This window comes from Mustela erminea, chromosome 19, assembly GCF_009829155.1.
Source record: "Mustela erminea isolate mMusErm1 chromosome 19, mMusErm1.Pri, whole genome shotgun sequence".
NCBI classification, from domain to species: Eukaryota; Metazoa; Chordata; class Mammalia; order Carnivora; family Mustelidae; genus Mustela; species Mustela erminea.
This window is the reverse complement of record NC_045632.1, coordinates 11,280,102-11,305,041: the sequence shown is the minus strand read 5'-3', so window position 1 is coordinate 11,305,041 and position 24,940 is coordinate 11,280,102. Positions and strand designations below refer to the sequence as shown.

The 24,940-nt window shown below is 58.3% G+C and overlaps 3 protein-coding genes across 8 annotated transcripts; 1 reads left to right on the top strand and 2 right to left on the bottom strand.

The window, feature by feature from the left end:
* Positions 1-5,245: 5,245 nt before the first annotated feature.
* Positions 5,246-8,786, top strand: ZNF784 (zinc finger protein 784). Of its 2 annotated transcripts, none has more exons than XM_032323331.1 (2): positions 5,246-5,335; positions 6,864-8,786. In XM_032323331.1, exons 1-2 carry the CDS (start codon positions 5,330-5,332, stop codon positions 7,758-7,760), a joined length of 903 nt encoding a protein of 300 aa, XP_032179222.1. In that variant the 5' UTR covers positions 5,246-5,329; the 3' UTR covers positions 7,761-8,786. The 2 variants fall into 2 exon arrangements, with proteins under 2 accessions (XP_032179222.1, XP_032179221.1); XM_032323330.1 differs by lacking the exon at positions 5,246-5,335 and adding an exon at positions 5,547-5,665.
* Positions 8,787-10,682: 1,896 nt separating this feature from the next.
* ZNF865 (zinc finger protein 865) lies at positions 10,683-21,358 on the bottom strand. 2 transcript variants are annotated; one of them, XM_032323322.1, is made up of 3 exons: positions 20,480-21,358; positions 17,030-17,097; positions 10,683-14,480 (listed from the first exon to the last, which is right to left on the bottom strand). In XM_032323322.1, the coding sequence occupies exon 3, from the start codon at positions 14,451-14,453 to the stop codon at positions 11,262-11,264; it is 3,192 nt and encodes a 1,063-aa protein (XP_032179213.1). In that variant the 5' UTR covers positions 14,454-14,480; positions 17,030-17,097; positions 20,480-21,358; the 3' UTR covers positions 10,683-11,261. The 2 variants fall into 2 exon arrangements, with proteins under 2 accessions (XP_032179213.1, XP_032179212.1); XM_032323321.1 differs by lacking the exon at positions 17,030-17,097 and having other exon boundaries at positions 20,480-21,357.
* Positions 21,359-21,776: 418 nt separating this feature from the next.
* Positions 21,777-24,788, bottom strand: ZNF524 (zinc finger protein 524). Of its 4 annotated transcripts, XM_032323336.1 has the most exons (3): positions 24,452-24,788; positions 22,936-23,824; positions 21,777-22,838 (listed from the first exon to the last, which is right to left on the bottom strand). In XM_032323336.1, exon 3 carries the CDS (start codon positions 22,797-22,799, stop codon positions 22,008-22,010), a length of 792 nt encoding a protein of 263 aa, XP_032179227.1. In that variant the 5' UTR covers positions 22,800-22,838; positions 22,936-23,824; positions 24,452-24,788; the 3' UTR covers positions 21,777-22,007. The 4 variants fall into 4 exon arrangements, with proteins under 4 accessions (XP_032179227.1, XP_032179225.1, XP_032179226.1 ...); XM_032323334.1 differs by having other exon boundaries at positions 21,777-23,824; positions 24,452-24,787; XM_032323335.1 differs by having other exon boundaries at positions 21,777-23,463; positions 24,452-24,787.
* Positions 24,789-24,940: the final 152 nt, after the last annotated feature.

The window sequence follows — 24,940 nt, the reverse complement described above, 5'->3', positions numbered from 1 at the left end:
GAGGCAGATCCTCGGGGAGGCCTGCGGGGCCCTCCCAGTCGGCTCCTGCCAGTCACTTAAGAGGGGGAAGAGGATGGAGCCGGGTCAGGCCCGAAACTCCTGAAAATATTACGTCCACTTGCAAGCGTGGGGTGGCGCGGCCGCAGTCACCTTTCAGGTCTTGCGGCTGGTGGGACTCGATCTCGTCGCACGTGCGCACCTCGTTCCATCAGTGAAACGCCGCACTCGCCGCTGTGTGAGGCGCGGCCCGCAACCCGGGATCGGCGCTGCAGTCCGCTGGTCACTGCCGGCAGCGGTCGGCTCCCGGAGCGCGGCCGCCCGGCCGGACCCCCGCAGCCAGGGTCACCCGCGGCTCGCTCGTTCGCAGGCTTCATTTATCGAGTGTTCCTGGGAACCGGCAGCGCCCCAGACGCCGGTGTGGGTGCCGCAGGGAAGTGAGGCGGTCCTGGTCGCCACCTTTACTTTTTTCTTTTTTCTTTTTTTTTTTAAGATTTTATTTATTTATCAGAGAGAGAGAGAGGGGGAGAGAGCGAGCACAGGCAGACAGAATGGCAGGCAGAGGGAGAAGCAGGCTCCCTGCCGAGCAAGGAGCCGGATGTGGGACTCGATCCCAGCACGCCAGGATCATGACCTGAGCCGAAGGCAGCTGCTTAACCAACTGAGCCACCCAGGCGTCCCTCTTTTTTTTTTTTTTTTTTTTTAAGATTTTATTTATTTACTTATTTGAGAGGGACACGTGCAGGGGGAGGGGCAGAGGCGGAGGAGGAAGCAATGCGAGGCTTGATCCTAGGACCCTGATATCATGACCGGAGCCGAGGGCAGAGGCTTAACCCACGGAGCCACCCAGGCGCCCCTCGTCTCTGCCTTTAGAGAGCTTAAAGTCGGATGGGAATTTTCCATGGAATTGATGTGAGATTCTTAAAAATCAGATTTTAAAAATCATCCACAGGCTCAAGGGTCCCCTGGCTGGCTTGGTGGGAAGAGCGTGCGGCTCCCGATCTCGGGGTCAGGAGTTCCAGGTCCACACTGCCGCGGAGATTACTTCAATAAGAAACAAACAAATGGACATCATCTGCAGGCTCCCCCAACCCCGCGCTTTATTATGGTAATTTACAACCAAAGAGAAATGGTGTAAGAACTGCACAGTGAACATCATGTGCCTATCTTACAGGCGTGTCAGTTTGAAATGTCAGCTACAGTTTGATCCTGAAAGATCATGTTCGGCACATTCTTTTTTGTAACAGCTTCATTGAGCTATAACTCACATACCATATAATGTACCCATTTCACTGATGACTCGATGGTTTTCAGTATATTTACAGATATGTGCGGCCATCAGCACAATTTTAGAACATTTCATCACATCAAAAGTAACATTGTACCCTCTAGCTGTCACTCCTCTCTTCCCTCAACCGCACTCCACCCATCCGCTGGCCCTTAAGGGACCACGAATCTGCATTTTTTTAAAGATTGTATTCATTTATCTGTCAGTGCGCACAAGCAGGGGGAGCGGCAGGCAGAGGGAGAAGCACTCCTCATTGAGCAAGGGCTCCTTTGCAGGAGTCCATCCCAGGACCCTGGGCTTATGCCCTGAGCCAAAGGATGAAGCCCAACCAACCGAACCACCCCAGGCATCCCTCTACTTTCTGTCTCTGTAAATTTCCCTGTTCTGGATAGCTTGCCTGAATGGAATAATAAAATGTGTAGGGTTTTGTGTTTGGTTTTTCTCACCCAGCATGTTTTCAAGGTTCATTCATGTTTTAGTATGTATCAGTATTTCATTCCTTTTTGTGGAATAAAGATTAAAAATCTATCTTATGGATAATATATATCCATATATTAATTTCCACATAAGTATATTACATGTTTTTTACCCGTTCATTAGTTGATGGACATTTGCATTGTTTCCAGCTTTGGCTACTATGAATAATGGTGTAAACAAATGGTAAGCATTTGTTTACAAATTTTTGTGTGGACAAATGTTCTCCTTTCCCTTGGAAACCTCCCTGGGAGTGGAATTGCTGGGTCCTATGGTAACCCTAACAGCCAATTCATTTAAGAAGCAGGAGATCCAGCCCACCAAGGTTAAGTGATGTGCTCACAGCAGGGACAGAAAGAAGGAAGACTAGATCCCACGTCTTCCAACTCCAAATCCAGGGCTCTTTCTGCCATTTTATAGCGGGTCCATGTAGCCAAACTCTAGCATCAGATTCTGAAATATCGGCTGCTAATGTAGTGCCAGCCCACGAGGGACCCAGGCAGACAGGGGAAAAGGCAAGGAGTCCACATCTGTTAAGCGCCAGCTGGTTCCAGGAATTATGCTGGACCCACAGCATTCTCCATGTGCTGTTCTCAGTACAGTCCCACCAAGTAGAATCATGCTGGCCACTTTGTGGATAGCAGCTGGGGACTGAGAAGACACATCTTGCCCAAAGTTGCATAGCAAGTGAATCAATGAATCCGAATCCACGGTTGTCTGACTTGAAAGTTTGTGGTCACTCCGCTGAACTAGGTCTCCTCTGCAAATAGTTGTCTCTACCTCTCATACCCAAATTCTTCTACCTGTGTTATCTAAGCTACTCATTCATTCACTCCTTTGTTCATTGACCTGACGTTCGCTGAAGCCTTCTGAGGATGCAGAGCTGACATGGACCCGGCCCACAAGACAAGAGAACAGAGGATGAGCTCTATGCTAGATACGGGATCCTGAATTATCTCACTTAATAGAAGGAACTTCAATGAAAAAACCATGTCACACCCGCCAGATCGGCAAAAAATGAAATTGGACTATCGAAGATTAATAACGACTTCAAGCAACAGGAGCTCCCACTCACGGCTGGTGGAAGTGGAAGTTAGTAATCATTATAGCTGATCCTAGTGCCTACGTCACACTTCGCATAGAGCGGCTCCTTAATCACCCTAGCACCTAGCACTTAACGGTGTTAAGTACTATTATCTTTGCTCTACAAATGAGAAAACAGAAAGGGCTACCTTTCTCATTAGCCACGGCAGGTATCTACAGTGCCTAGATCTCATGACACTTTTGGGGGCCCATGAGAAATATTTTAATTTTGAAATCAAGAAAAAAGAATGCAACCCAGCCTAGTTTATGTTCCTCTTTACACCAACACAGTCATAAAATTTGATTTTAAATGCACTTTTTGAAATGAAAGAGCCACAAAGGGCAGAAATCCCGGGGCCGGTGAAAGCACTAGAGATGGTGAGTGGTGAAATAATTTACTCAAGAGGGGCGTGGGGGGGGGGGCTCAGGCTGTTGAGCGTCCAACTCTGAATTTCAGCTCAGGTCATGATCCCAGGGTCCTGGAATTGAGCCCCGCATTGGGCTCCTTGCTCGGTGGGAAGTCTGCTTCTCCCTCTCCCTCTATGTGTGTTCCTTCTCTTGCTTTGTCTCTCTGTCAAATAAATAAATAAAATCTTCAAAAAAAAAATAAAAAGCAATTAAATAATACAGGTGGGAGTTGAAGATGTCAAATAGTTTTCGACCAAGCAATTCAACTTCCAGTGATACAATACAGAGAAAGCTCTCTTTAAGGTTCGAGGAGACATGAGCAAGAATACTCCTGGCAGTACTGTTTGCAATAATAAAAAACTGGAGCCAACCCAATGCCCACCAAGAGGAGAATGAAAACATGTAATGGGACATAATCATCAGTGGGGTATTATGCCGGCATTGACATCAGCAGTTGCTAGACTAGAAGTATGGATGTACACAAAAATAAAAAGGAGGAGAAAACAGAGAATGTTAGACTGAAATTATATCATTAGAAAAATTTTAAAGTTTTTTTTTTTAAAGATTTTATTTATTTGGCAAAGAGATCACAAGTAGGCAAGGTGGGGGGAAGCAGGCTCCCTGCTGAGTAGAGAGCCCTATGTGGGGCTCAATCCCAGGACCCTGAGATCATGACCTGAGCCAAAGGCAGAGGCTTAACCCACTGAGCCACCCAGGTGCCACTAGAAAATTTTTAAGGTTCAGTGTTTTTTTTGTTTTTTTGTTTTTTTACCTCTACAACCAATGTGGGACTTGAACTTAGGGGCCCAAGATCAGGAGTTACACGCTCTTCTGACTGAGTCAGCCAGGCACTCCTAATTGATTAGAAAAACAATTATTTCCTTCAAGGTTTTGTTTATTTACTAGAGAGAGAGAGCACGAGCAGAGGGGAAGGGCAGAGGGAGAGGGAGAAGCTGACTCCCCGTTGAGCACAGGGCTGGGTCCCAGGACCCGGGATCATGACGTGAGCCCTCAGGCGCCCTTATTACAAAGTTTACAGCATACACAACAACATCACACTTGGTTTACGCAGGGAATAAGGAAGACATGCCTAGGAACGATGAACAGAAGATACAAAGTCTAACCTCGGGGGAGGGCGGGGAAAGGGGTGCCGGGGCGCAGGCTGGATCGTATCTGCAGTGTCGTGTCTTTTAAGCTTATTAGCAGCAGCTGTTTGTATTACTGGACCCTTTTCATACAAAAACCGTTTCTGAGGAGTGTCAGTAGGGGCAGGTGAGGACAGGCCCCATCTGCGTAGTCGAGACGAAACCCGGTGCACCAGGGGCGCCGGTGGCTCAGCCCACGAAGCGGCGGCCTTCAGCTCGGGGTGCCGGTATCGAGTCACACCTCCTGCTCAGCGAAGCCCCTACTTCTCGCTCTCCCTCCGCCTGCCCTTCTGTCAAATAAATTAATAATAAAAAAAAATAGCTGACGCCCCCAGTAGTACCGGCACGGTGGCTCGCGGCTCGGGAGAATCAAGCCTTCCCTGACGCTACACAACCGCTACGCGTCCCCGGAGGCCGGCACCAGGCCGGCTCGCCGCGGCCAGCGGATCCCACGCGGGGACGGGTGCGGGGAGCTGGCGAAGGGCCCGCAGGCTCCCCCGCGAGCTGAAGGGGACGCGGCTTGCTGCCCCGGACGGTCCCGGGGCCAAGGTGGAAGCACAGGCCGGGCCAGCTGCCAGGGACGGCCGCGCTACCGCGCCCCGGGGAAGGAGCAGCGGCAGGTTCCAGCGCGCTGCCCGGCCGTCTCCAGCGACCCCGACGCGGCCGCAGGGGCGCCCCGTACCCCTCTTCTCACGGCCGCCCGGTTTTAACACCCGACACCGCGGGCACGTGGCCCGAGCGTAGATGGGCTCTCCATGGCGCACCGCCCTGAGCTGTGCGCGCTCAGCCGCGGGGCCGCGGATGGCCTAGTACCTGCCGTGGAAGCCCCCACGCCGGCCACCTTCGCACGGCCCCCCGGGGGCGGTGACAAGACCGTGTGGGGGTAACGCGAGCGAGGCTCCGGCGGGAGTCGGCAGACGGCAACGGCCTGTGGATGCTGGTGAGCGGGGGGGGAGGGGTACGACACGAATCCGGCCTGGCCGGGGCCACCTCCACGCCCCACACGAGCTCCGCGATCGTCAGCGGACAAGTGGGAAGAAACTCGGCCCTCCCCTCCGGCTGGCGGGGCGCGGCCGCCGCAGGGCCACGCCCCTGCCCGCCCGTGTGCGCCTGCGCAGCGCCGCTGACGGCGGCCCGAGACCCGCCCCCTCCCGCAGCTACCACGGGCATGGGGGCGGGGCCTGAGCACAAGATGGCTGCCGCGCGCCCGGAGCCCCCGAGTCCGAGCTCAGCGGCCCCGGAGCCGCGATCCCCGGAGACGCCGGACGTGGTGCGGGCGGGGAAGGGGCCTCGGCCGGGAACTCGAGGCGGGAGGAAGTCTCAGGGCAGGGGGCGGGGCAGGGGCGGGGCCTACAAGGGCTGGGCGGGAGAGGTATTTAGGGCTCAGGGTCTGGGGGCGGTGCTTCTCGGGGTGGGCGAGGGGCGTGGCATAAGGAGGAGCCTATGAGAATGGAGGGCGGGGCCTGTTGGGGGCGGGGCCCGAGGAGGGGGTTGGGTGGAACTTCTGGGCGGGAGATGAGTCCAGGGAGAGATCTGAAATTGCGTTTGTGTAATGAGGGGGCGGGACCTCCCGAGGGGCGGGGTCTCAGAAATTCTGGGGCTAGTGGACTTGGGTGGAAGATTGGGAAGGTGACCCTGAACGGCAAGGGTGGGTAGTTACGGTCGGAAGACCCACGTTGGAGTGATTCTGTAAGAGTCTGAGTGACGTGTCCCAAATGCCTAAGGGAAGATTTTAGTGGGGAGGGATGACTGCTCCAGGTGACTTTGGAACTTTCCCCACTCAGGACTGGAGAGTAACAACAAACATTTCCAGAGCTCCTACTTCAACTCAGTAGGTAGGGAGGTGAACCAAGCAGATAAGGACTGTATTCTCTTGGAGTTCACAGTCTAGAGGAGAGTCAATAAGATATTTATTGTGTTACATGCTATAAAGGAAATAGTGAGCTGATGGAGTCAGGGGGGTAAGGGGGGCTAAATTTAGATGAGAGAAGTCAGCTGTGTGCTGGCTTATATTTACACAGGGGTCAGAGAAAAGCGGCAGCCAGATCATGATGGGTATTATGATGACAGTTTTGGATCTTAAGTGCAGTTGAAGCCAATGGGAGGGTTTTGAGTGGGAAAATGATCCAATTTCCATTTTCAAAAGGTCATTCAGGCTGCTTTGGGGAGAGAGCAGGCATAGAAACAGGGGTTCTGCTCAGTAGGCTTTTTCAGTTGTCAAGCCAAGAAATAACTGGCTTCTAACTGGGGTAGAAGAGGGAAATGGCTGCATTTGTGATGTGCTTGGGATAGGCGTTGAAGTCTTGAGAGAGATACTGCAGAATCCCAGAGGATGGAGGGCAGGATCTGGAAGTTGAGGGGCCCAGTATGCTACAAAGGAGATGGGTGTTTAATAAGTGGGGCATGTTGGGGAGGCCCTGTGGGAGAGTCCACAGGCTCCTGGTTTTTTCTCCACCCCACCCCCCCAGGTCCTGGTGCCTGATGATGGCCGCCCCACCACACCCCCGAGTGACCTCATCGAGATCCAGGTGGTGAAGGTGACAGACACCACGCTGGTGCCTGAGCCCCCGGAGCCAGGTTCCCTCCACTGTGCCTTGTGCCCAGCTGCCTTCCGGCTGGTCTCTGAGCTTCTATTCCACGAACATGGCCATCTGGCAGGGGCGGAGGGCGGTGGACAGGGTGGGGACCCCAGCCGGTGTCATGTGTGTGGCCACAGCTGTCCGGGCCCCGCCAGCCTCCGTGCCCACTACAGCCTGCACACAGGGGAGCGGCCCTACCGCTGCCCCCTCTGCCCCCGGGCCTTCAAGGCCCTGGCGCCTCTGCTGCGGCACCAGCACCGACACGGGGTGGAGCCAAGGACCTCTCAGAGGCCTCTGGAGGTGGCTGCGTCTCGAGAACAGAGGCCCGGGGTGCCCCAGGAGAGGTCGGAGGTGGTGATGGCGGCGGCGGCTGCGGGCGCTGCGGTGGGGAAGCCTTTCGCTTGCAGGTTCTGCGCCAAGCCTTTCCGCCGCTCCTCTGACATGCGCGACCACGAGCGGGTGCACACGGGCGAGCGGCCCTACCACTGCGGCATCTGCGGCAAGGGCTTCACGCAGTCCTCGGTGCTGAGCGGCCACGCGCGCATCCACACAGGGGAGCGCCCCTTCCGCTGCGCCCAGTGCGATCGCACTTTCAACAACTCCTCTAACTTCCGCAAGCACCAGCGCACCCACTTCCACGGGCCGGGCCCAGGGGTGGGGGTGGGGGACTCTGGCAGCCAGCAGGCCACAGGGGCCGAGGGGCCAGGGAGTGGGTGTGGGCCAGGAAACACTCTGGAAGAAGGGCAAGGGGAAGGGGCCAAGGTGAAGGTGGAGGTCGATCAGTAGGCTGGGAGACCAGGGCTGCGGGGGCAATGACACGGGGAGTAGGAGGCAGATTGCAGGGGAGGGGGAGGGTGGACAAGGAGGCAGAAGAGGGGAGATTGGGGGAGAAGTGACAAGAGCTAACGGAGATGGCCATGAGCAGCTAGTGCGGGAGAACACAGGGAGACCCAGTTTGGGGACCCCCACAAACCCAGACAGCACCTCCATGAGACTCAGAAAGGCAGAAACACCACCGGGTGGATGCCCAGCTAAGTATGAGGACCGTGGGCTGGATGTCACTACCCAATCGGCCTGCTCGTTGGGTGTACTCGTGCAAGACACAGCTTGTCCCCACAGAGCCTGGGCACTATGGAGGGAGCCAGGGTTAAATGGAAGGGGCAGAACCAGGGTCTGCCCTGGTGTCTCTGGGCTAGCCCGTCATCTACAGAACCCTGGACTATCTTGGGGCCTAGGGTGGGCCGGATGGAATCTTTTGCCTACCTCACTGGATTGCACTGAACCTGGGATGCCTACCCACCCTCAGGCAGAAGACGCCCACCAGGTCCTCCGTAAAGAGACTCTGGGATCCCATCACCTCGAAGCTAGAGGGTCCCCATGTCCTAGCCGAGAGCACTCAAGCCTCAAGGATGTAAGCCTGACCGTAAGGATCTTGACTCCAAAAGCTGCTCCTGGCTCCCATGGTGGTCCCTCCTTAACCCACCGACTCTGAAGCCACAAAAAAATTCCGGACAGCAAACAACCACCTAATCTCCCCCTCATAAGGCTTTAGGTTCGGAGCCCATGGCTCCCAGAGCTACAAAGTAGCCTCAGATTTCTCTGATTTCCTCCACTCCCGATTGGAAGCAAACAGCTTAATGCCTGACCCAAGGCTACCCCCAAGGGCGGGCTGAGAGATGGCAGCATGGTGGGCTGGCCTGTGTATGGCGGGTGTGGGATGAACTGAGTCATTGTGGTGGGCGCGAGAGGAGGACCTGGGAGCTGGAGGTGGGGAGCCTCCAGTTCTACTATTAAAGGACTTTCTGAAGGGTCTCTCTCTGTCAGTCTTGTGTTGGAGGGTGGAGGTAGAGGGTCTACACTGTGGTCTTGCCACGAAGAGGGAACTGCAGCCTCTCTCTCTCCAAAACTGCTTTCTCATCTTTAGCTCTCTACTCAGAGATGTTATGTGGTTCAGCTGTGGCAGCAGGTTTAGGGAAGCTTTGCAAAATGAAGGGACTCGTGTGACCAGTACACCTATCAGGAAGGGAGAGCTCCAGATCGGCACACCTTCCTGCTCACCCAGCACCTCCCAAAGGATATCCCTTAGGCAGGTCAGAACACCAGCAGAAGTCAGTTTCCTCCAAAGAAACACCTGCATTTCCTATCATTGGCATCACCACCCAAGCTAGAGACCTGAGCAAGTTCCTGAAGCCTTCCTCGTGCACTCATCTAATCCCTATCCTCAGCCCTTTCCCACTGTTGGGCCAATTCAGTATCTTTGGAATCTGAACGTTTTCCATCATCAGTACTCTTGTAGGCCAAGCCAACACCGGCCTCCCATTTGGGTGACTACCCAGCAGCACCATCTCCAGTCTCCATATGACAGCCTCATAGACCCACGGCTCCTTGTGGCTTTGAGAAAGGATTCAGGCATAAATGCCTACAGGAGCTGGGTGGCTGGATGCAAGGGGGAAAGCCCAGTGCCGGTGAGGGGACACGGGCCAACAGGCACTTTGGCTCAGAGCGGAGCTTCGAGGTGGGGCAGGAGTTGGTGGGAGATTGGAGAGTATGTGCTCAATCTGAAGACGACAATGGTTACCCAGCTTTGGGAGAGTGCAGGCTGGGTTGCTAGATCTTGCAAATTTTTCAGACGTTCCATTCGTTAATTATGCAAAATCTTTTGATTTCCCAATGTTGGCAACTAAGTCAAACTTTATTATTATTTTTTAAATGCATGGGCTAAACGAAGGCTGTCAGTGGTCTGTATCCAGCAGCTGCCGGCCTCCGGCCCTCAGCATCATCCAAGCTTCACTATTTGGAATCCAAAGCCCTTCAGGATCCAGCATCCCATGCCTCAGCCTCTCGGGCCACACTCAGCTTTGAGGTTCTCGGTCGGGTTTAGTTAGACACACTAAATCCTCCACCTAGAGTTCTTTGCCCATGTCACCTGGCAGGCTTCTGTGGCTTTTGTTATTGTTCAAGTATCACTTCCTCCTCCAGGAAGCCCCCAGCTCTAAGAAGGTGACTCCTCCATGCTCTCAGTGCCCAGTGATCATTCCATGTGCTTTTTATGGTACTGCCCCTGGGGACGCTGGCACCAGGTGTGTCTCATGCTGGGTCTTCAGCACTAGCCTGCATTGGTCACACTAGGCTGCTGCCCTTGTGGGGGCCAAGCCGGACCCGCCCAGGCAGTGCCCCTGAACCAGCTCTGTCTTCAAGTTTCATTACCGAGAGCACCGTGAGCCCACACGTTCCCAGTTCTCCCACGGATCTGCCAGGTGTCCTCAGAGCCGCTTTCTTTTCTAGGACCTCAGCCCCCTCTTCTGACAGATGGGAGAACTAAACGCACATTGAAGGGCACATGGCTGGCTGCTCCAACAATGGCAATGAGGGCTGTGGAAGGGCTTTTGAAGCGCCTCCAAATTATCCTGGAGGGACAGGTGCGGCGGGGGTTCTCTTCCACCTTACTCGAGGGCAAGGAGCATGTCCGGTTTGTGTGTCCCCAGTGTCCAGTGAAAGACCCAGCCAACAGGGGCCTCGGGAAACGCTGGCCAAGCAAACAACTGCCGAAAACATCTCGAAGGGGAGGAGTCTGGGTACGCTGTCGGTTTCTGAGAACAAAACTTACCTGTCTTGTTCATCTCCCTCTGCTCAAGGTGCAGACTACAGCTTGGGTATGATAAATCCTCAGCAATTCCCAGCTGAACGAGGCAAAGCAGAAAGCGTGAGCACAAGGAGGAGGGTGTTTGGGGAATCAAAAACCCTGGGAGACAAAATTTCTCAACCTTCCGTTTGTCAGTGCTTAATCCTCTCCCTGGGATGCAAGAAAGGACTGCAGCAGCCCTGTTGGTAAGATTTATTTTTCTCCGCTCTGTACAAGCCGCGTCTGCCCCCCGCCCCCACCCCCACAATCCAAAAGAGCACCCAGTCCCCTTGTGCCCTCCCGGCTCCGCTCATAACTCCACCTTCCAGCCATATCCCAAAGGAATGAGGAGGGGCAGCTCAGACCCACATCCTCCACCAAAGCTTATTGGGGACAGAATGAGGAAGGTTACAAAACAGGGGTTGGGCGGAGGATCAAGTTCAGTGGCTGGCAGGGTGAGAGGAGGGCCAGACAGGTCCAGGATGGGAGCGATCCAGTCTTGAGTCTGTAGGGCATGGGCGGTAAGGGAGGCTAGTCTGTCTGAAGTCCTGAAGGATGGCCGGGGCAACAGCGAGGAGGGGTAAGAATCTGATCAGCAGCTGGGGAGGGGTGAGTGTGGGAGGGGACATCTGATTGGAGCCGCGAAGGGAACCCCTCCCTCCTGGTCAGGCGTCCTTTCCCGCCAAGGTGCCCGCCCCTGCCCCAGGACCCCCCAGGCCCTCAGCTTTGTGGGCCAGCCGGTGTTTCTTGAGGCCGTAGGTGTTGGCGAAGCCCTCGCCACAGGAGGAGCAGCGGAAGGGCCGGCCGCCCTGGTGGGCCGCCAGGTGCTTACGGAAGTAGCCAGGGTCTTTGAAGGCCTTGAGGCAGGCCGGGCAGCGGAGCTCGGGCCGCGGCGGCTCGTGGGCGCGCTGGTGGCGCAGCACCGAGCTCAGGTAGAAGAAGCCCTTCCCGCAGTGCTCGCAGCGGTAGGCGCGCTCCCCCAGGTGCAGCCGCTGGTGCTCCAGCAGGTTGGAGCGGTAGCGGAAGGTCTTGCCGCAGGCGCCGCAGCGCTGGGGCCGGGCCACGGCGTGCAGCCGCCGATGCTCCGCCAGGCTGGAGGACTGCGCGAAGCGCTTGGCGCAGACGCCGCACTTGAAGGCGCGCTCGCCGGTGTGCACCACACGATGCTGCCGCAGGTACCAGGAGCGCAGGAAGCCTCGGCCACACACCCCGCACCGGTAGGGCCGCTGCTCCGTGTGGCAGCGCTGGTGGCGCATCAGCAGGGCCGCCTCCCAGAAGCGCTTGCCACACACCGGGCAGCGGAAGCCCCTCTTCTGCCGGTGGCTGCGGCGGTGCAGGAGCAGGTCGTAGGCCCCCGCAAAGCTCTGGCCGCAGAGGCCACAGCCTAGGGTCCGCCGCACCAGGTGCACGTACTTGTGAGTCACCAGGCCCAGGAAATGCTTGAAGCTCTGGCCACACGTGGCACAGCTGAAGCGCTCAGGGCCTGAACTGGCCCCCCCACTGCCCCCAGCCACCGCTGTCCCGCTGGCGTCGTCAGCCCCGGACACCCCGGCCAGTGCAGCCACAGCCGCCCCGACCTCTCCCGCCAGGCCGTTGTCCAGCACACTGGCCGCATCGGCGCTGCCGGAGCCATCCTGGGGCTGGGGGCCACCGGGTGCTGGCGGGAGAAGACGCTCGGGGGCTGCCTGGTGGACCAGCTTGTGCCACATGAGATTCTCAATGAAGCCGAAGGTCTTGCCGCACGCGTCACAGCCATAGGGCTTCTCTGCCATATGAGCCTCCTTGTGGCTCATCACGTGGAAGAGGTCGGGGAAGTGCTCGCCGCAGTCCGAGCAGGCGTAGCTCAGTGCATCGGCGGCCCCTGCAGAGGTGGCCGAGGCACCTGGCCCACAGGCCCCTGGCGTGCCCTGGGTGGCCGGGAGGCCAGCAGCCCCGGCTAGGGCGCAGGGCAGCTGGAGCCGGTGCACCTGGCGGTGGCGGGTGAGGCTCTGTGGGTAGCCAAAGACTTTGCCGCAGAGCTCACACTTGTAGGGCCGCTCACGGGTGTGCACCACGTGGTGCTTGCTCAGGTGGAAGGACTCCCGGAAGCGCTTCCCGCACACGGGGCACTGGTGGGGCTTCTCGCCCGTGTGGATGCGCTCGTGGCGCTTCAGAGTCTCGCGCCGCCCAAAGCCCCGCCCGCAGATGCCGCAGCAGAAGGTCTTTCCAGGCACGCTGGCGCCGGAGCCCCCGGCCCCGCTGGTCCCGGCCCCGCCGAGCAGCAGCGGGTGCGCCCCCAGCAGCGGGACGGGCACGGCGCCGTAGACCACTGCCGCCGCGGCCGCAGCGGCCTTCTCGCTGTCCGTGGCCTGAGGGTCGGGGGGCAGGAGGTAGGGGCCCGCAGGGAAGGCCGGCGGGGGCTGCGGGACCGAGGCCGCGGCGTCCTTGGGCGCGTCAGGGGCGGCGGGCGGGGCGTGCGCCGCCTTGTGCCGGAGCAGGCTCTGGGGCGCAGAGTAGGATTTGCCGCACAGGTCGCAGGGGTACATGGGCCGAGGCCCCGCTGCGCCGGCACCCGCGTGCGCCGCCTGGTGCTTGAGCAGGTAGGCGGCGTCGCGGAAGGCCTTCCCGCAGACGCCGCAGGGCAGGCGCAGGAGGTCCGCCGAGTGCGTCTTCACGTGCCGCTTGAGGCTCTCCCTGCGGTTGAAGCTCTTACTGCACACGGAGCAGGAGAAGGGCTTCTCGCCGGTGTGGATGATCTGGTGCTGGTGGAGGTGGCTGGGCTTCTTGAAGACCTTCCAGCAGAGCGGGCAGGCAAACGGGCCCTCGCCGCCCCCAGCCGCGGGAGGGGGCACGCCCACCCCAGCAGGGGCACCGGTTCCTTCCGCAGCAGTGGCTGCCCCGGTTGCAGCTCCAGCGGCGGAGGTGGCAGTGGCTGGGGGCGGCGCGGGCGGGCCGGAGGACACCGGGGTGGGGGCGGCGGTGGGGGGCGCGCCGGCTACTGGCGCGGGCAGGCCCAGCGGCGGGAGTGGTGCCCCCGGCTGCGGCGGGCCCCCGGTGGCGGGCGGCATGTCCTTGTGGCAGCGGCGGTGGCGGATGAGGCTGGAGACGTGGTTGTAGGTGCGGCCGCACACGCCACACTCGTACGGCCGCTCCCCCGAGTGCACCAGCATGTGCTGGACCAGGTGCGAGGACTGCTTGAAGGACTTCTGGCACACACCACACGGGAAGCGTCGCTCCATCAGATACTTGAGCCTGCGGAAGTAGCCCTTGTCGTCCTTGCTCGGGTCGCAGGCTGCCCCCGTGGCAGGTCCCGGTGGGGTCTGGGAGGGGGCTGGAAGAGGCCCTGGTGTGCCGGTGGGGGACGCCAGCCCCGGTGTCACCCCCGGCCCGGAGGCGGGCCCTCCTCGTTTCAGGTTCCCAAAAAGGTGCTGGTGTCCAGAGAGGTCGACGATGCCCCACTGCGGGGCGGGGAAGGCAGCATCAAATAGGGGGGGCGGGGGAGGCCCGAAGGTGGGTGGCAGGGGCGGGTCGGGCTTCTTGGCCTGGGAGGAAGAGGAGGAAGAGGACGACGACGACGACGACGACGAGGATGACGACGAAGACGGCGCCTCCGCCTTGGGTTTGAAGGTGGACTGGGGCGGGTAGTCGTACTGGGGCGGAGGGGGCTGTGGCGGGGGCTGGGGCGGCGGCCCGGGGGCGCAGGGCAGCGCAGCCACCGCCTTGGCGTGCTCCCCGTAGAGCTCCATGGGCTCAAAGCGCTGGTGGTTGAGGAACTCCAGAAAGTCGAAGGGGTAGCTCTGGAAGTGAACCCCGTCCTCGCCCCCTATGCCGCTGCCCCCACCACCCCCAGCGGCACTGCCTGCTGCGTTTGCCTCCATCTTGGGCGGGGTGGGCAACGGGAGACCCTGCAGAGAAGAGGATGGGGTTGAGCAAACAGGTCCGAGCGCACCAGCTGTGGGCGCTGGAGGAACGTGGCCAAGCGCCGGGGCACACTCCATCTTCCAGCCTTGTCTTTCTCCTGCCCTGTCCCTACACCCCAAAGGGTGGGCTCCTCTGCAGCTGCGGCAGCCGCCTCCTTTCTGTTTCCTCTTTGCTCCTCCTCCCCCATCCCTTCCATTTTCCCCTTGTTTCTGAGGTCTTCACACATTCTTTCTACCTCTCCCTAGCCCCATCCCCAGGGCTCCCTGCAGACCCTCAAGCTCCCCACCCCCAATCTCGTTCTCCTGGCATCCCTGGCCTTTGGTCACAGACCGCGGGCAAACTCTCTGGCCTCAACACTGTGCCCTATCCTCTTCTCCAAAACACACACATGAGCCCTGCCTTCAATCCCCTCAAGTTTTAATTCTATAAAATGATAATAAAAGAAGGTGGCCTCTGGAGCCAGAATGCGAGGCCGACTCTGAGCCCCACCACACCGCAGCTGGGTGACCACAGGCAAGTGTCTGAACCCCTCTGTGCCTGGCTTTCCTCATCTACAAATGAGAGGTGACAAAGCACATCCCTCCGTCCCAAGGCTAATGGGGGCATCCAACCAGCACACCCAGGCATGGCCTTTGGGCGGAAGCTCCAGGCACCACACGGGCCCTGGGAAAGTGGAGGGCATTCTACAGAGACCACTCTCGCTGCCACTAGTGGTGACAGGAAGTCCCAACAAACCAAGACAACGGGAATGAAATCAGTATCGGGGGCCTGTTCTTTTACTACAAGTTGGGACGTAGAATATGTTTACCTGGAGGAAAAAAGTTACAGCAGGAGGACAGGCGGTGAGAGGGAAGGCAGCCTGACACAGCGGAAAATACATGCACCCTGCACCTGGGCAGACCCGCATTCAAGGCCCACTCCTTCCCCATCCACATTTTCTCCATTTTCAAAAGGGGCAGCAATCCCTGAGGCTGCCAGGGACTCAAGGGAGCTCACCTAGGATGTAAGGAAACACTTAGCTTTCAGTCCCCAGAACTATCTGTACCTTCAGGCCATCACACACCTGGGAAGAGCCGGACAGCAGGCACCCGAGGAGCGCAGTTCCTGTCCTCACCCCCCGCGGGGGCAGGGAGGGTCCCTGCCTCTCCTGCCATGGCAGTCACTCTCTGGGCACCTCCTCTACCGTACTTTTCATTCCAGATGGCAGCTGTCCATGTCTGCATCCCCTACTCACACCTGAACCTCAGCTCCTACGATTAATTTTAAACCTGAGCCACGCAGGGGCTGGGGAACACCTCCACCAAGTCAGTGCAGACCCAGTGGAGAGAAGGGCCCCCAATGTGGTATGCTTCGTGGCCATAATTCCTGGCCCCCAGGGGCCTGGCTCTGTGCCCAGCCCACAGAAGGGGTCCGTGGCGACTACCACGGCCCGGGCCCATCAGCCCCCATCCATCCAGCTGGCTCTCTCCCCCAACAGGTGAAAGGTGAGTGTCTCCTCCACTCCCCTCGCCAAGAGGTCGATATTTTTAGCATCTAGCTCTGGGTGTCCTTGGACGAGACTCAACTGCCCATGCCCTTCACACCCCCTCTAGTTCATCTGATCTCCAGAAGGAACAAAGGCAAGGCTGGAGTGGTCGTGGAGGCCTGTGGGTGACACCTAAATCCAGGAGACCAGGCTAGGCAGTCCCGGTGGGCACAGAGCAGCACGCGGTAGAATGGAAGGGGTGGGGAGCCAAGTGTCTTAGGAAAGAAGCCACCGCCTCAGCTCACCTCCCCCCAGAGTACATATTATTAAGAGGCAATGTTGCCTGGGCATTTCCTATAGGTCCAATGTGTTCCAAGCCCACTACACATGCTAACTCAATCTCCACAAACCTGTGAGACTATGACATAGGAACTACTGTTATCCCCATTCGATAATGGGGATATTACACAAAAGCACAGACAAGTCAAGAGACTTGCCCAAGGTCACAGAGCAAGCCTGTGGCTCGACATACCCCCTCCCCTCACAGGGTTGTTTTTCCAGGTTGCTAAGGTGGACAAAGGTGGGGTGCAGCTGCGGGGGCAGGAGCCGTATTTGGGGGTGTTCTCTAGGTTATGAGAGGTTATGCCAGGGGCTGGGAGGGAGGGAAAGGGGGTCACCGTCTCGAACAGATGGAGCAGCGATGTGATGAGACTGTTCCCCAGATCTCAAGGTTCCGACCTGTGCCTGTCTGCTTTGGGCCTCTGCTCAGATGTCACGCCCACCCTGTCCTCCCTAACATTGCGTCTCGCAGCACTTTCCAGCACTGTCCCTGCCGTGACCTGCTGAGTATATTTCCTTCACCTCGTGTTTACCAAAGAGGATGCGGATTTGGCCTGTCTTGTTCACCGCTGTGGCCCCCCAGCACGAAAAACATCACCCAGCACGGCGCGGTTGCTTGGTAAGTATTTGCTGATATGTGGGAACTAAACACACCCTCTGAAGTCACCAGTGGTTCCACAGAGAAATCTCAGGGAACCCCAGGGGAGTAAAAATGAAAACACAACCTACCAAAACTTCGTGAAGATGCAGCTAAAGCAGGGCCCAGAGGTAAACTGCTAGCCTCTATTCATAAACGCCTGTTGAATAAGCGAAGGGAGGAGACTGAGCTGCCTAGAACTCGCTGAGGAAGGGAGGGGGTCAGTTAGCAGAGATGGAGGTGACATGGTGGGGTGGTCCCCAGAAGAGGGAATTTGAAGGGCAGGGATGTTCTAAGGAGCATCCGACCCAAGGGCCAGTGGAAAAATGCCCAAGAGCGGCGGCTGTGAGGAGCAGGTAGTAGTACTGGGGGGCAGAACCACTCAGGCTCACCGTATTTCCACTGGTCAACAGGAGGCATTTCCTCTCCAAGCCCTCAATTAGTGTCTAAGGAGCGGCGAGTCATGGGAGGGTTTTGTGTGGAGAGCGTCATGACTGGGGGTCGGGGGGGAGCCCCCGCAGTCCTAATCAGAACGGCTATGTTTACTGTTCAACTGGTCTGAGCTGTAGCATCACCCCGAGGCCTCACAGTGGTCCTGCACTACTGCTGGGGCCACTTTCTAAGTGGGGAAACTGGCAGGGGGGTGATTTCCCCAAGGTCATGCAATCAGTAAAGGGGAGAGCACGTATTGGATTCCAGGTCTCTCTGATACCAGGACCTGTGGGCCATTCTGTTGCACCAGAGTTAACTTGTGAAAAGTCTAGCCTGTTAATAACAGTAACAGTGACACAAAATGACATGGAACGTGAAGTGCTTTCCATGGGCCAAGCTGTTCTAAACCCTTTACATATGTTGACTCAGTGAGTCTTTCTGATAACTCAAGAGCATGATTACCGTTATTAACTCTGTTTCACAGAAGAGACTGAGGGCTACAGAGGTCAACAAATCCCCTAAGGTCACCCCAGTAACAGGCTGTAGCAGAGCCAGAAACTGAAGGAATGGGGTTTGAGAGTGTTACCCACGACAGCATGCCGTCCTTCACTATTCGCTCTTCGAAACAAGGGAAGGCCCCCACTCCATCTTATACTAGAAATAGACTCCACCCCACTGCCATGCCACCTGGCCCCAGAACTAGCCACCAGCATTTACTGAACACCAACAGGCACTGTTACTAGGTGCCTTATGGCTCTTGTCTGAGACTTCATAACAGGTTCATAAGATAAGCACTGCTATTACTCATTTAATAAACAGGAGGACTAAAGCCAAACTTGTCCCTCTCCTGCTCAGACCATGCAGTGATACCCATCTCACTCAAAGTCAAAGTCTTTATGATGACCTGCATAGACTCCACAGCCACCTGGCTGCTCCTCCAATGTGCCAACATTCCTGCCCCAGGGCCCTTGTACAGGCTGTTGCTTCTGCCTGGAATACTCTGATTGTTATTTATACACCTCTCTCTCTCCCCCTCACCTCCTCCACATCTCTGTTCAAATGCTGTCTCCTTGGTGAGGCTCTCCATGACCCCTGTATCCTATCATTCAGACCAACATTCCTGCTCTTCCCAGCCTGCTGCATTTCTGTCTTTCCCTGTCAGCATCACCTAATAAACCAGATATTCTGCTTGACTTGTTGTCGGCCTCCCCCTGGAGAAGGTGGGCTCCCAAGACCGAGAACAATGTCAGTCTCTGAAAATATATGTGAACTAAGTGAATGAATAGGGCTCGGAAAAGAGAACGTGGTTTGTCCAGATATGTGAGCACTGGAAGAATGCAGGACTCACCCCCCCAACCACTTCACTCTTAGCGGGGAGCTGGAAAGAGCAGCCCCTTGGCTGCTTGGCCACTTGGCCGCAGTTGTCCAGGAGGAACGGGGTTCACACACAGCTGTAACTTTTTGATGTGTGGCATTTTGAAGCAATAGGATGACCACGGGAATCTTTTGAAGGAGGCCTTCTTGCCCTCTCCCCTGCGACTATATCCTGTCTGCTACATTTTCTTCACACAGGTATTTTGTTTTTTAATTGTCCCATGAACTAGCATAGGCACTCCACGAGGGCAGGAATTTTTGTCTATTTTGTTCTCTACTGCATCCCTAGCCATTCTGTTGCACCAGAGTGTAAGAGTTCCTCATCAAACACTTGTGGAACAAATGAATGAATGAACAAATGAAGACCATTGGGCTTGGTAGAGATGACAAAGGCCAGATAACTGATCACAACGCCCTTACCCCCAAGGCCCTGTAGGATCAAACCCTCTCCCTCCTCGTCCTTCTCTTCAGTTTCTCTGCTCCAACCTCACCGGCCTCACCTGGTGCTCTTCCACTCACCATGATCCCAGCCACCTCAGGGCCTTTGCACTTGCTATTCTGGCTACCTGAAACAGTCCACCCAGATCTTTACATGGCTAAGTCACCTCTGCTAATTCAGGTTTCACCTCTGAAGCAGCCCATTGGGCTCTGGGAGAACCCAGAAAACAGCATTTCTCTGATTCACTCGTTTTTAACCCTCTCCTCAAACTGTAAACCCACAAAATGAATGACTGTGTGTATCTCTCTCCTTCACCTGTGTATGCCCTGTACCTACAACTCTGAATTCATGTATGAATTAATCAGTCAATCAATGCCTAGGTAGAACAGGTCAGGCCATAGGGAGGCTGGGGGTCTCCTCTAGGTGTCCAGGAAGATGAAATGGAGCTGGGCAAGAAGTGGCAGGCGGAGAGTCCTTAGGGCCAGCGAAAGAGGTGCAGCCTGAGGGACAGCCTCAGTGTGGGGCACTGTTCTGTGGGATCAAGGGCTGAAGACAGGGGCTGCCCCAGGTGGGGGAGGGGAGGGAGGCGGGGCACAAGCATTTCATCGGAGCCTGGGGCCCAACCGGCAGCGATTTCTACCTGAAGGGGGAGAGGATGTGGGTGTGAGAGCAAAACTCTAGAGGGAGCTGTTCTCTGGGGGGCGGGGAGGGGGGGCGGGGGGCGCGGGGCGATGGCAAGGGGTATTCTCAAGACCTACAGCGGGTGGTGGGGGTGCTGCACAAGGACAAAAAGGCATTCTGGGCTGCAGACCAGAACAGAAAGTATTTTTACACGAGGAGGGGGCGGGCGGGGGGTGCAGGACGCGGGGGCTGTGGTGTGTGCACAGAGATCGGGCAGTTCCGCAGCACAGCACTAGCGCAACCCTCTGGAGGCAACCGGTGGGGGCTACTAACGGAGGGTGGGAGGGCAGTGCTGGGGCGTTCGGGGGGCTGTCCTGCAGGAGGCAACGACGGGGGGTTATGCACAGGCGAGGTACTGAGAAAGCATTAGTGGGGGCCCTGGCAGCAGTTTCGGGGCTCGCCGCAAACGAGGGCGCTGTGGCAGCTGTCCTGCGTGGGGGCGTTAATGGGGCAGATGTCTGGAGAGGTCTCACGGGCGACCAGTGACTAGGGACCCCTGGCGAGGGCCCGGCGGGAGAGGCACGGACGGGGACGTTCTGCGGACCAGAGCGGGCCAGGGCGGGACCCCCCGCCCCCGTTGCCCCCCGGCCCCCGGGCCACGCGCCCCGTCACTCACCGGCGCAGGGGTCTCCGCCGGGAGGAGGCCGAGGAGGCGGAGGAGGCGCCGCCGCTCCGGGGAGACCCGAGGGCCCGACCGGAAGTGCCGCCCCCTCCCCCTCCCCGGCAGCCCCGCGCCGCCCGCCTGCCCGCCCGCCCGGAAGCGGAAGTCGCGCCCGTCTCCGAGGCGCCGGCGTGGAGGAGCGGAAAGAGGGGGCGGTGGCGGCGACCGGGAAGGGGAACTGCGCCTGCGCACTGGCTCGGGGACGCGGACGGGGATAGCCTAGGCCGCTTCCGGTAGCCGAGCTTAGCAACGTGCGCGTGCGCCCAGAGTGTCCGCCTCCTAGGGCACCGCCCACACGCTCCGGACGTCCGGTGAAGACACGCCTCTCGGCATGCGCCTAGCCACGCCCATTTTCTGGCTTAATTACTTAAGCCCCACCCACTGCCTCAAAAATCCAATTTCCTCGCCCAGGCGCCCATTGCTTCGCCTGCTCTTCCAGACCTCCGGGTCCCCAAGGGCTGCCCTTCTCCCTCCTCAGCCTCAGCTCTTTCTTCTAAACCACCCTTTCAGAGGTCTTTAGGCTGCACCAAGCCCCCGCGTCAGCCCCGCCCCTCACCCCTAAGCCCCTCAGACTCCGGGGTTTCCCTTCCTTACTCCCTTCTTCGGTACGCCGTTTCGCTCCCCTAGGCCTGAGTAAGTCATGTCCATCTCTCAGCTCCCGCCTCTCGTAACACCTTGCTCTCCTGAAGTTTCCCCTTGAAACCTCTCCTCTCCCAATAAATCTGACTCATTACTTCTAAATCGCTCCCACCTTCTGCCTGCCAACCCCTAAAGCAATCTGAGCCCCAACCTAGTTCTCCGCACCTTCCCCTAGGCTCCGCCTACAACCCTCACATACTGCCTTCCCCTTGGTCCCAGCCCCGCCCCCTCCTGGCCCCGCCTCTAGCCTTACCAAAGTCGTAGGGTCGGCTCACAGCCCTCAACTCCTTATTTCCTTCCAGTGTCAGGACAAAGACATAGGGCAAGGTAGTGGGTGCAGGCTTTCCAAGAATCTGGCTGGAATGGGGGATGAGGACCTAAAGTCACGTTTGAGCAGAGGGGCAGTGTTTTACTCAGAGCCGATATTTACAGGGAGCCCTTTGAGGTCAGCTGGAGACGAGAGCTCCAAGACCGCTCTCAGCGCCAAGCATTATAACAATGCACATGACATGGGTTCTCCCAAATTCCATGCACTCCCATCAGGGTGGCATAGGGAAGGGAAGGCATCTGAAGGAAGGGCCAGCCTTGGTACCGACACTGATTACACACAGAAGCCAGTAGGCAGAGATTTATTTCCGAGGTCCCTGCCCCCAGGGGCCCGTCAGTCCCGGGGAGGGTGGCAGAAGGCAGTAGGACCCAGGAGTTTAGGTCCTCACCCTCGACCCCCTCCCACAACGGGAAGACCACCAGGTATGAGGGTGCCCCAGCTTTCCTGCCCAGGCTCAGCACCAGCTGAAACCCCAGCTCTACGTCTGACCCGGGCAGCGGTGGCCCAGGCTGTGGGTCAAGCCAGCTCTTTCCCCTCCGGCTCCTCCACCTCCTCCTCGGCCCCCGCCGTTGCTGGAATGCCCTCGTCGTCCCACGGCGGTTCAGGCCCTGCGTCCGGGGAACACAGGGGCACCCCCATGGCTTCAGGGTGCTTGCGTTTGGCATGGCGCCGGAGAGTGTTGGCCTCCGTGAAGCGCAGCCGGCAGACAGGGCACTGGTAAGGGCGCTCCCCAGAGTGGACACGGTGGTGGTGGGCCAGCTCGCCTGCCTCACGGAAGCGGCGAGGGCAGAGTGGGCAGCGGAAGGGCCGGAGGCCGGCATGGATGTTGCAGTGCCGCCGCAGGTGGCTGGACCGCTTGAAGGTCTTGCCGCAATCCTTGCACTCATGCGGCTTCAGCTCTGAGTGCGAGATGCTGTGGCGCTCCAGGTCAGAGAGGTAAGGGAAGGCCCGCAGGCACACAGGGCAGAAGTGCGGGGCCTTCTTAGGGCCAGAGCCCCCAGGCAAACCTGCCGCTGACCCCTCAGAGACCGTATAGGGCACACCCTGATCATCAATCAACAGGAGGTCGCTGCCACTGCCGCCGCCCACAGGGGCTGTCACCCCCTGTGCCAGCGGGGGCTCCTGCCCTGACTTGGTGGGGCGGCCCCGCTTGCGAGGGAGGGTGGCCTTGAGTGTCCGGTTCGAGGAGGTGGCCCCCCCAGGACGCCGGCCTCGGCGTCCCCGGGGAACAGGAGGAGGTAAAGCCAGAGGTTTCTCTTCCTCCCCCGGCAAAGGCGAAGGCAACGGGTCTGGGCTGGGGGTGTCCATTGAGCAGTGGGGGGCTTGGGTCTGGGCACTGGAGCCGGGCTAAGAGGAGAGAGGGGGCAGCCGTCAATGCAGGGAGGGTCTGGAGCATCCCTTGTCCCCCAACACCTCGCCCATCCCTTGGTCTGTGTCTCTTCACCTGGGCATGGTGGACATTCACCTGGACAATCAGAGCCACACTGGTGGGTAAAACAGCAAGGCAGTTCTGTACCGGTTGGTACAGAGGTCATACAGGTGTGTCCTAAGCCTCCCTAACTCTTGTCCTAGAAGTTCAGGGTCAGCTTGAGCCAAAAGAAAAAAAAAAATCTTCATGGGAGAATAGAATAGAGTCCAACTAAGGGTAGGGGCCAGTATTTCAATCCTCAAAGCAAAGAGCCCACTAAACGTGAGCCATGGAGGCCCAGAGATGTTTTGTGCCGCTTCTGATTGGCAGAGTGAGAGGAGTGGGAGTTCAGGACTAGAAGAAGAAAGGGACTGGTCGCAGCTGATGTTTGGCTCCGAGTCATGGATGAAGAAATGTGCCAGCACTGTTAAGTGTGGGCTCCCAAGTCAGAGTTCTGAGTTCAGTGCCGAGGTCTGCCGCTCAGTCTCTGTGTGCTCTGGGGCAAAGTGCTCATCTCTCTGAGCCTCAGTTAAGCCTTTTGCAAAACAGGACGAATGCTTGCACCTATTCACACAGACATGTCAAGAGGATAACACACAGAGTGCTCAGTGCACACCAGTGCCTTGAGATATCCTGGTGAGTGGCTAAGCTTCACACCAACCCTCTGAATAATGGCACATCACCCCCACTTTGCAACGGGGGAAACGGAGGCACAGGAAAGCCAAGTCAGTTGTCCAAGCCCTCTCTGCCAGTAAGCAGTAGGACCAAGACCCAAACCAGATCTCAAGAACCCCAACGGTCCAGGGAGTGAAATGACATGGACCCAAGGAGACAAGGGGACCTCATGGAGTCCCTTACACCTGGGGCAGACTCCAGCTCTGCCGCTAATGAACAAGTGACTTTGCTTCTCTGGGCCAGTTTCCACCTGGGTCAAACAGATACAGCAGTGTTGTTGGTTAGTAATAGTAAGCACTCAATAAACTACCGTCATCGCCACCACCACCACCACCATCAGACCCACCACCTCCGTCATGTCATCGGAGCCTGGGACCACAAGACCCAGCTAGGGTGTCATGAAGGGGAGCGGGAGGAAGGCAGACGCGCCGCTAACAGCTGGGGCTGCAGGTGCCAGTGCACCCCCTTGGACCGGGCACACAGACTGAAGGCCAGAGAGGGGCCATCACTTTTCTACGATCACAAGGTTCTCTCCGCAGGGAGGGCCTGGACTAGAACCCGGGTCTCTGCAACAGTGCCCTCGCCCCTTGCCCCTCCGCTACCCCTGTGCAGGCGCGCGCCCGCCGGCCCGAGCGCGCGGGGCGGGCCCTGCGGGGGCGGCGGCCAATGAGCGGCGCGCGGGCCGCAGGACCGCGAGGGCCGCCAGGAAGGGGGTCTGCGCGCGCGCGCCCGGGCCGACTCCGCGGGGCGCGAGGTCGGCGCGCGCGCTGCGGCGGGCGCGGAAGCAGGTGTGGGGGCGCGCTCCAGGAGCGCGCGGCCCCGGGCCTCCCCTCCCTCCGCTCCCCTCTCCCCGCCCGGACCCCCGCCTCTCGGGTACCTCATTTGCATGTCGCCTGGGCTCGCGAGTGTGCGCGCGCGGGGGCGACAGGGCCGGCGCGTGGGAAGGGGCGGGGGCCAGGGGGCCCTGCCCCTCGGCGGCGCGCGCGGGGACGGCCCCGCCCCCTCCCTCCCCCACCCCTCTCCGTCGGGCCCGCGCCCGCGGGAGACAAAGAGGACGCGCTGGGTCCTAAGGACCGGTCACGTATCGCAGAGAACGCGCGCCTGCGCGCCCGTCGCCCTCAATGGCCCCGAGCTGGAAATAACCCCACTAACACATTCCCAACCACGCAGAAATGTCTTTTCTCCCACACAGCACCCAACAGGGTGACCCAATCAAAGACAGGAACCGCAAGGATGAGGAGCGGGAAAATGGCAGCTAGTTCCCGTAGTTAACATGGCGCCCGATAGGCTTCAAAGCCCCCTAGAGGGAGGACAAGATGGAATCTGCCCTTTCCTCCGAGCTCTACCACAGTGGCCGAACTTCGAT